Source organism: Triticum aestivum, chromosome 7D (assembly GCF_018294505.1).
Source record: "Triticum aestivum cultivar Chinese Spring chromosome 7D, IWGSC CS RefSeq v2.1, whole genome shotgun sequence".
NCBI lineage: Eukaryota > Viridiplantae > Streptophyta > Magnoliopsida > Poales > Poaceae > Triticum > Triticum aestivum.
The window spans coordinates 640883528-640894521 of NC_057814.1; the positions used below are offsets into that span (position 1 = coordinate 640883528).

A 10994-nucleotide genomic window follows, 5' to 3' on the forward strand; every position below is an offset into this window, starting at 1 on the left:
TGCACGGCTAGCTAGGGGAGCTGCTGCCACAGCTCGTCTCAGTGTGCACAGTGCCTCCATGGCCAGCGGTTTTTCACGGTTTGATGACCGGAGGTCCGTAGCTTCGTCCTTGTAGTGTCAGCTTTCGATGTCCACTTGCGTATGTGCACATCCAGGGAGGAGATGCATCAACAGGTATCCACGTGAGTACACATGTCCATAGTTTGAAACTGTAGGCTGAAACTGTATTTGTGGAATGGACTGGATTGGTTTGACCTGAAACACATGAGCAGTTTGGTTTGGTTTGGATTATAGCAGATATAGTTTGGGTCGGTTTGGTTTGGCCGGTCAACTTGTGGATGCACGGTTTGGACTGGGTTTGGATTGGATTACAAACTATTCCCAGGTTTACCCATGTATGAATAGTGGAGACGGATCGACGCACACAATTGATGTGCAGGACGTGCTTGAAGGGACGAGAGACGGGGGTTTCCATATTCGTAAGGAGCAACATTCAAATCCATGCCGGCGGCCCCCCCCATTTCTTTTTTACTTCGCGTACAAGATCTGTGTCAAGTCAAACCACGCAAAGTCTGACTGATTTTATATTACAAAATATCAATATCTACAATACTAAAGTTATACGGCATGGATATTGATTTCAAGACGCATCTAATGGTATTTATTTCAAATTGTGAATGTTGATACTTTTTTCATATAAAGTTGGTCAAACCTCACAAATTTTGGCTGCCATGCGGGGACTAAAAAGAAACGGAGGGAGTAGTTTGAAACATATTCAATTTATATTTTTTCAAGGAGAGTTTTAAATTTTAATTTATTTTCAACTGCTGCTGGGCCGGGAGCCCAGGAACGGGCACAGAAGGCAGCCCAGCCCGCACAGCAAAACATCCGAGGCACCGAGGCCCAACCAACGCGCACGCCCACGTCTCCTCCTCCTTCCTCCCGAAGCGAATCGAACCAAAGCGTTGCGGCGAGTCGAGCAGAGAAGAGAAAAATCTGGAGACGAAACCCTAGCTAGCTAGCCCGCTTCCCCGGCGCCGGAGCCGGAGCCGGAGCCAGGCCGGGATGGGCGCCGAGGAGGACGCTGCCGCCCGCCGCGAGCGCCTCAAGGCCCTTCGCGCCGCCAAGGAGCTCCTCTCCACCCCCGACGCCCCCGCCCCCGCGCCCGACGCGGACCAGCAGTACGTTCTCCCCCTCCCCTTCCTTATCCCTTCCCCCGCTCCTGTGCCGTAAGTAGCTGCGACGGCTCCGCCTCTCGGCCTGCTTTTGTATTTTGCTCGAGTGGGAGTGAATGGAAGCTAGGTTGGTGCTTATTTGTGTGTGTATGTTGATTGGTATGCGCTACAGGATCTGGGATTAAGAGTTTCTGACCTCGCATTATATACATCCTGCAACTTAACCTGATGTTGTACTCCTAACACTATCTGGGTCTGAATTGAACTAGAATGTTATTGTGCTGCTCCTCAGGACCTACTACTACTAGCTAGAGGACTGAGCCATGAGAACAATGTATGAATTTAGGAAAAGTAAATGTGTATTGTCCCTATCAGTAAACCTATGGTGAATTTCTTGTTCGTTGGCTGCATTAGGAATGGTGAACATGGGATGACAGAAGAACAGGTGGTCCAACCAGAATTGCCAGGTCCTGTGGATGCACCCGAGGATGCTTCCAGGGAGAACGTTAGCCCCACTAAGGAATCTGATGAGGTTGAAGACAATGGGTAAGTAATTGAACAGACAACTTTTTACGTACTAGCTTTCTTTAGTGCCTTCTGTATTTTACATATATGTTCTGTGTATAATAATTGGCCGAGTCCCTTTATGTTATTTTTAGGGAAATCTCCATTCGCACCTGCCTGAAAATCTGAATTCGTTCCTGTAGTTGCACAGTTATATGCTTGCCATTCTTGTAAAAGCTGAATTTTAGTTACACAGCAATTCCTTGTTATGCTGATATAAATAAAAGCTGAATTTGATTTACACAGCAATCCCTTGCCATGTATAATCTCACATTATGTGGTTTGTACAATCAGTTTACTTGTCAGATTGTTGAGATAGCATTTCCTGACTTCTGTTAAGCAGTCAATGGGTTGTTGATTATAAAATCATAAATTCTTAGTGCCAGATGTCCTGATCTTTGTCAAGTACACGCAAACCTTTCGTCCCTGGTGTGAAATGTTTATGGGATTAATTGCTGACATGTAGCATACTTGACTCTTTAATGGTGGGTGTATCATTGTTCACAAGTATGTAATCTTTCTGATGCAGGGAGGTACCACTGAAGTTCAGGAACTACCTTCCTCATGATGAGCGGCTCCGAGGTGGCAAGGTGGCTCCGCTGTCTCTTCCCAAGTTTGAAGATCCGATAGCTGCTGATGCTGCTGAACCAAAGCAGCTGGAGGTAACATTTCTGGATCCACCGTATCATACCTTCACGATTCTGTGACATTCTTGCATCTTTCACGGGGCAAAACTCACCATATTTACTTATCTGCAGAACCCCTTTGGGAACATCGCCCCAAAGAACCCGAACTGGGACCTGAAACGAGATGTGCAGAAGAGGATTGACAAGCTGGAGAAGCGCACTCAGAAAGCTCTGGCGGAGATTGCATGTGAGTAGCAACTGGTAGATGTTTGGTTCATTTAGTTTTGAGCTCAGTTTCCTGTTGTGCATTCACTAACTGCTCATGTTGAACCGCTCTGTTCCTACGCAGTGGAGCAGCAAAAGGAGAAAGAGGCGCTGGAGGAGGGAGGCGATGCAGCTCAAGAGTGACGTGGTACTGGTGCTGGTCCAAATGTTTGTGTAGAACTGAGGAAGCAGCTATACGAGGTCAAACAGTGATGTGTTTGTAATGCACGGTGTGGACTGAAGACTAATGTAAGGAAATTGTAGTCGTGTGTTTGTAATGCACGGTGTGGATGATGCTTTTCAGTTCAGTATCCAGAATTTTTTAGTTCTACTGATGGTTAGTGTCTTGGTGATTACTGAATTAACTATGATTCATCTCGCGAATCTGAAGGGTATATATAGCCATGGAGTTGTCATGCTTACGATGTTATTGTCCATTGGACAGATGCTGAAGTTTTGCTTGATCTAATCTGTTCCAGATGCTTGCAAATTTCCAGGTTTTGGTTCTGACTTGGCATGTGGCAATTTTTTTGAAGTGAATTGAACAGCGGTGCAATGGGAGCGAGCAGCAACTTTCCTGGGCAGAGAGCAACCGACCAAAAATAAGAGGTCAGATTACCAACAATATCTAAACTAGCTTCTCTGTTTGATTTATACCAACAATCAAAACAATGAGCAAAATGGCTCCCATTCTTCCAGGGAAAATGCACCTAATTCAGATCATTCGATGGATGCAGCTAGCTGTTTTTGAGACTCAGGCTACTTTCCTAAATGATTTTTAAAATATCCACCGTAATGGACATGATAAATAAACATCATTTAGAAGGAAAAAGGAAACATGGACCTAATTTAAATAATGAAGATAAAGATATTTAAAGTGGTAAATCCTACTAACACATTTTTTATAGTACACCACACTGTAATAATCTTGCTAACATGAGATCAATTAATCAGATATCACAATGAATGAATGTAATTAAGCAGAAATCCAGTGCTCAGTATGAGTGTAGTACATTTTTTATGAATATTAAACATTCATGTATGCAACCAGTAAACAGAAGCCATATAAGAAACTTTACACAAACCAAGCAGGGATTACAACGACTGAGTCGAGCTAGTGGGTAGAAAAACACTTGGCTAAATAAACAAAGATGATAGATCCTTCAGGACGAACGTGGTGGTTACTCCTGCTCGAGTTTCACTGAGTTTGGATGCTGAGCAAGCTGGCTCTCAAGTTGCCCCTTCAGTGCTTCGGCGTTGTGACTGTTAAGTAGCAAGACTTGCTTGAGTCCTCTTAGATTCTGCAGGCCAGAGAACTGATATGATGGCGACCCACCGCAGCAGTCAACCTTGAGTAGCTCAAGTTTCCTCATTGTTTCCTCCCCAAATCTCACATGTAAGGTGTTGGAGCTGCCACGACAAGCAATCTGGAGGACCTTGACCTTTTGAAAGGGCTCGTCCTCTTCTCCATCCACAAGGACACGAAAACAGAGCTCACCACCCTGGAGCTGCTTGACACGAAGTATACATAGTTTTGGTAGCCCAGCAAGGAACTTCATGTCAGTTTCCACTAAAGTGGCCATCTGTAAGTCCAGCTTTTCCAGCTTGCGAAGCTGGTTGTCTCTCCATTTTGGCAATGTTTCTTCAAGACCGTGCAGCTTAAGGCTCCTTAGGTTCTTGCATGGCAGAGAGATCATGTCATCCAAGCAACCTTGATTGTTGTCCTTTCTGAAGCAACAACCTTAGGTTTCCTTGTCAAGCTGCACTGACAAGGACTCCAGATTTACATGACCTTTTATTGCAGAGAAAAACTCCTTGCTGTTCTTCCTGTTGATGCCAGACACTGCGAGCTTGCGTAATTGGGTGAGCTTCTCGAGATCTTTCACAAAGGTCTTTGACCCTGAAGCATCGACGTCGACAACACCAAGCGTGTGCAACGCCGTCAGTTTTCCAATCCCTCTAGGCATCACAACACCGACAATGGGAAGGCGTCTGCAGAACCAGCTGGATGAAGCAAGTGGTGGTGCTGCTGACGCCGGGACGTCAGTGCTGCCGGCACGTATGTATTGTAGCTTATGCAACTTGGTAATGCTCTCCGGCAGGGTGGCTATGGAGGTGTGCCTTACATCCAGAGTCTGTAGCTGTCTCAGATGGTCTAGTGAGCTTGGTAGGCGGTTGATCTCACGCCGTCCTCGCAGTGAGAGGAACTTGAGGCGACGCAGAAATTTCACCATCTTCTCAAGATCTTCATACTCAACACTACCTGATGCATCCTCTAGATCAAGCACCCGAAGCATCTTCATGCTTTCATAGATGAGGAATGATTCCCACTTGCCAAACACTGTCAGCGACCGTAGCCGTGAGAAGTCGATGCTCTCGAACACAATTCTATCTCTGTCCCAGCTTGTTGATATGACAAGGTGACGCCCTGTGCTTTGGCTGGTTAAGACGGAGCTCCTGCCCCCCAGTTCAAACACAAGGTTCTCTTCCATTCGCCGTGATACGATGTACTCTCCAATGAAACCATGAATCTGGTAAACAGCCATCCTCGTGTCATTCTGTATTGTGCCATTTAGTTGTTGTACCTGCTGGAATATGCTCATTTCTAGGAGCTGTGTGAAGGACTTCTCGGCATTCTCTTCAGCATGTTTTTCCAATAATTCTCTTGAATAGCCCTCTGCGATCCACCGCCTTATGAGCCGTCTCCGACGAATGTGACAGTTTGGAGGAAAAATCTTGAGGTAAAAGATACATGGCTTGAGGAAATCTGGGGGATTAAGTATGACGGAGTTCATCCAGCTAAAGAGACCCCGCAGACTAACAAACTCCGGGTTACCCTCCATATGATGCATAAATTCATCGTTCAAATAATGAACAGTATCCTTGAATGTGTCAGCCTTTTTTTCTCCTTTTGCGAGGGGAGTTGTGTCAGGCTTCAGTGAGGCCAATAAGCCAGCAATAGCAATTATCACTTGGGGAAGACCTCCGCACTTCAGAATAAGTTTGTGAAGCTGAACCTCCATAGTTGGGTCATGATTTTTTAAAGGGGATGATTCGTTCTTCCTGGTAACCTGGTTCAGACAATGTAAGGGTAACGTCAGTTAGCATTACAGCGTCAACGGAATCAGATTTTCATGTTTCGGTTGTACAGAACTAAAGGTGAGCGGTCTAGAAACACATGATTCCCACCGTGTCAATATCATGTTCATTTGGGGCTTGCAGATGCTGGGAGTGGAAGTTGAGTAGTAAACTCCGAGAAAAGTCCCTCAAATTGAATGGATACGATACATCCACCCAAGCATACTTGTCAAAATGCGTCCTCCTCGTTTTCTCGAGAATTCTGTCGCAGAACAAGCATGTGAGGATAGCTGATTTCCCAACACCAGCAATCCCCCACACCGATAAAACTTGGAATCCATTAAAACGTGCCCTATACGTATATTGACGTAGATCATTCATTTCTGACTCCCGTCCAACAAGGGGGTGATTCGTCGTCCAGTCACCGGCAGCTTTCTTCTTATCAGTGGTCGCCTGCACACCTTTATCTCCTTCACACACTGCAGAGATCCCTGAAAACAAAGAAACTGATGGCTAGAGCCTCAGCCAGCCATACCTATAACATACAAATCAAACGACACCACCTAACATGGTTACAATCTGGAGTGATAGTAAGAGAAACCTTCAAGAAAGAAAAACGACACCCTTCCCGCGCATCGGCCCAGACCCACGCACAACCTTCCCACACAACACTGGAAAGGAAAGGTCCGGCATAGCCATCACGCGCCACCACGCTGCCCGCTCGCAGCAGCAAACGGCCACGCTGCCGCGGACACCAGGAGCTGGCCCTAAGAGACGGTCCGAACAGATCGAGCGCGCCTCCAGATCCGGCCCTCTAAGCCCTCGCGCAGCAGCCATCCAGTCAGCCGAGCCACCAGAGGAGGAGCCCCAGCCAGGGCCAGCCATCACCGGCAGCCAGCTTTGGCCGCGCCAGATCAAGCCTCCATGGCAGCCACGGGCGGTCCTAGCGCAGCCCACCACGCCGCTTCCAGGTGCAGCCGCGGCCGTACAGCACGCCGTCGCCGCGCCGCCACCAGCTTTGGACCGGCTGCCCGCACGAGCCCCAGCTGCTGCCACCCGTCGCCGCGCCGCCACCAGCTTTGGACCGGCTGCCCGCACGAGCCGGCACCAGCCGAGGGAAGAGGAAGCCCCGCCATAGCCTACGCAGGCCAGGCGCTTTGCCTGGCGACGCCTAGTGGCGGCGGCGAGGAAGTGGGAGGATGTAGGGGAGCGGGGGCGACCGCCGACCAGGATGGGGACTCACCAGCAGCCGCTCGCGGGAGTGACGGGGGCGAGAGGATAAGAGCATCTCCAGCCGCGCCCTAACAGGCCCTCCCAGTCCTAAAAAAAAGGCACAGTCGCGCTTTCAGGAGCCCATTTTTCACCGGCTAGGTCCGAAACTTGCGCCGACAGACTCAGGCCGAACCCGGCGCGCCCGGGGCCACCGGGGCAATCGTTTTTGGCGTGAAAAAATGGCAGGCCCACCGAGTCAGCGACCCCCGAGCCTCGTCGTCCTCATCGCCTCAGTTTCCCGTGGGGAATCAATGCCTAGGCTGCCGCTGATCAGCCTTCCATTAATATCTCATGGATGGTGCGGTGAGGCGACGCGCCCCCTCCTGCCACGGGGTCCAGCAGGGACGGCCGCGTGAAGAAGGAGAAGAACGATGACGGCGGCAACAACGGCGACTACGCCACGTTCAGCGAGTTCTTCGGCCTGTAGGCGTAGTCCTTTTGTTTTCTTAGTTAAATTTAAGTTTTCTATGTAAAAAACTGTGTAACGCCTAAATTTATGTCGTGTTTGCCGAATCTATGTCCTGTTTTGCCGAATTTTGATTGAATATCTTTTTCAAAATGTTTAAAAAAGGGCGTCTGGGGATGACCCTGGGACGGCGGCTGGGAACCCGATCACCCCTACGGTGAAAATATCACCGGTTCGCCCCCTAAGCGGCACTTTTTCTAGCCCCCGGGGGGGCGAACGGCTGGAGATGTTCTAAAGCCGAGTGTTTTCGATTCTCGCAGTTTCCGGGCTTGACCTCGCCCATGATCAAGCTGGCCGTTTGCAAAGCTTGGGAACCTTCAAAGTGCAAATTCTTTGCAGTTTCTGGGCTTGACCTCGTCCATTTTGCTGGCTGTTGGAAGAAAAGAGCACGACCCAGGTAACTGTCAACATTTCAATGACGTCCACACTTGGTGGACGGAAGTGGTAACTCAAACGGTCGACCAAACAAGACCTTGGCATCTCTTCTAAGATTATCTCCACCCGCCCCCGAACAGGCCCCGTAGGGTGCTTTTTTTAGCCCCGGCGACGCAAAATCGGCCCAGCCGTGCCTCCAACTCCTTGTTTATCGCCGGTTTGGGCCGAAATAACAGCCGTCGAATCCGAGTCGAACTCAGCCCCCTGGGGGGCGCCGGCTGAAGCGAAACGGTGTGTGGGCCCGAGCTATCGGTGACAGAGGGGCCTATTCCCGTCGTTTTCTCCTTGTTTCCCTTCATTTCCCCACTCCCCCTGCCACTCCCGCCATTCTCCTCCCGCTCTCGCTGTCCGGCCGCCATGCCACGAAGAAGTATTCCGCCCCTCGCCCCGCTGTCGCCGATTCCACCCAGCTGAAGCAAAGAAAGCCGAGGGCACTGATGCCTGTTGGAAATATGCCCTAGAGGCAATAATAAATGGTTATTATTATATTTCTTTGTTCATGGTAATTGTCTATTATTCATGCTATAATTGTATTGTCCAGAAATCGTAATACATGTGTGAATACATAGACCACAACGTGTCCCTAGTAAGCCTCTAGTTGACTAGCTCGTTGATCAACAGATAGTCATGGTTTCCTGACTATGGACATTGGATGTCATTGATAACGGGATCACATCATTAGGAGAATGATGTGATGGACAAGACCCAATCCTAAGCATAGCATAAAAGATCATGTAGTTTCGTTTGCTAGAGCTTTTCCAATGTCAAGTATCTTTTCCTTAGACCATGAGATCGTGCAACTCCCGGATACCGTAGGAGTGCTTTGGGTGTGCCAAACGTCACAACGTAACTGGGTGACTATAAAGGTGCACTACGGGTATCTCTGAAAGTATCTGTTGGGTTGGCACGGATCGAGACTGGGATTTTTCACTCCGTATGACGAAGAGGTATCTCTGGGCCCACTCGGTAATGCATCATCATATTGAGCTCTATGTGACTAAGGCGTTAGTCATGGGATCATGCATTGCGGTACGAGTAAAGAGACTTGCCGGTAACGAGATTGAACAAGATATTGGGATACCGACGATCGAATCTCGGGCAAGTAACATACCGATTGACAAAGGGAATTGTATACGGGATTGATTGAATCCTCGACATCGTGGTTCATCCGATGAGATCATCGTGGAACATGTGGGAGCCAACATGGGTATCCAGATCCCGCTGTTGGTTATTGACCGGAGAGGCGTCTCGGTCATGTATGCATGTCTCCCGAACCCGTAGGGACTACACATTTAAGGTTCGGTGACGCTAGGGTTGTAGAGATATGTGTATGCGGAAACCCGAAAGTTATTCGGAGTCCCGGATGAGATCCCGGACGTCACGAGGAGTTCCGGAATGGTCCAGAGGTAAAGAATTATATATAGGAAGTCAAGTTTCGGCCACCGGGAAAGTTTCGGGGGTTACCGGTATTGTACCGGGACCACCGGAAGGGTCCCGGGGGTCCACCGGGTGGGGCCACCTATCCTGGAGGGCCCCGTGGGCTGAAGTGGGAAGGGAACCAGCCCCTAGTGGGCTGGGCGCCCCCCCATGGGCCTCCCCCCTGCGCCTAGGGTTGGGAACCCTAGGGTGGGGGGCTTCCCACTTGCCTTGGGGGGCAAGGCACCCCCGTGGCCGCCGCCCCCCACCCTAGATGGGTTCTGGCCGGCGCCCCCCCTCCCAGGGGGCCTATATAAAGGGGGAGGGAGGGCAGTAGCATTACAGCCTTGGGCGCCTCCCTCCTCCCCTGCTACACCTCTCCGTCTCGCAGAAGCTCGGCGAAGCCCTGCCGAGACCCGCTACATCCACCACCACGCCGTCGTGCTGCTGGATCTCCATCAACCTCTCCTTCCCCCTTGCTGGATCAAGAAGGAGGAGACGTCGCTGCACCGTACGTGTGTTGAACGCGGAGGTGCCGTCCGTTCGGCACTCGGTCATCGGTGATTTGGATCACGGCGAGTACGACTCCGTCATCCACGTTCATTGGAACGCTTCCGCTCGCGATCTACAAGGGTATGTAGATGCACTCCTTTCCCCTCGTTGCTAGTACACTCCATAGATGCATCTTGGTGAGCGTAAGAAAATTTTAAAATTATGCTACGATTCCCAACAGTGGCATCATGAGCCAGGCCTATGCGTAGTTACTATGCACGAGTAGAACACAAAGAAGTTGTGGGCGTTGATGTTGCCAATTCCTTTTGCCGCTACTAGTCGTTTCTTGTTTCGGCGGCATTGTAGGATGAAGCGGCCCGGACCGACCTTACACGTACGCTTACGTGAGACAGGTTCCACCGACTGACATGCACTAGTTGCATAAGGTGGCTAGCGGGTGTCTATCTCTCCTACTTTAGTCGGAACGGATTCGATGAAAAGGGTCCTTATGAAGGGTAAATAGAAATTGGCAAATCACGTTGTGGTCATACGTAGGTAAGAAAACGTTCTTGCTAGAAACCTACAAACCACGTAAAAACTTGCAACAACAATTAGAGGACGTCTAACTTGTTTTTGCAGCAAGTGCTATGTGATGTGATATGGCCAGAAGATGTGATGAATGATATATGTGATGTATGAGATTGATCATATTCTTGTAGGAATCACGACTTGCATGTCGATGAGTATGACAACCGGCAGGAGCCATAGGAGTTGTCTTTATTATTTTGTATGACCTGCGTGTCATTGAATAACGCCATGTAATTTACTTTACTTTGTTGCTAAACGCGTTAGCCATAGAAGTAGAAGTAATCGTTGGCGTGACGACTTCATGAAGACACAATGATGGAGATCATGATGATGGAGATCATGGTGTCATGCCGGTGACGAAGATGATCATGGTGCCCCGAAGATGGAGATCAAAGGAGCATAATGATATTGGCCATATCATGTCACTATTTGATTGCATGTGATGTTTATCATGTTTTTGCGTCTTATTTGCTTAGAACGACGGTAGTAAGTAAGATGATCCCTTATGATAATTTCAAGAAAAGTGTTCCCCCTAACTGTGCACCGTTGCGAAGGTTCGTTGTTTCGAAGCACCACGTGATGATCGGGTGTGATAGATTCTAACGTTCGAATACAACG

The 10994-nt window shown here is 49.1% G+C and overlaps 1 protein-coding gene and 1 pseudogene across 1 annotated transcript; one reads left to right on the plus strand and one right to left on the minus strand.

Annotated features, from left to right (window-relative positions):
* Positions 1-913: 913 nt before the first annotated feature.
* LOC123168709 (coiled-coil domain-containing protein 12) lies at positions 914-3051 on the plus strand. Its single transcript, XM_044586575.1, has 5 exons — positions 914-1181; positions 1590-1721; positions 2269-2401; positions 2498-2612; positions 2715-3051. The coding sequence occupies exons 1-5, from the start codon at positions 1066-1068 to the stop codon at positions 2771-2773; spliced, it is 555 nt and encodes a 184-aa protein (XP_044442510.1). The 5' UTR covers positions 914-1065; the 3' UTR covers positions 2774-3051.
* Positions 3052-3752: 701 nt separating this feature from the next.
* Positions 3753-6225, minus strand: LOC123168708 (disease resistance protein PIK6-NP-like; annotated as a pseudogene).
* Between the last annotated feature and the right edge of the window lie 4769 nt (positions 6226-10994).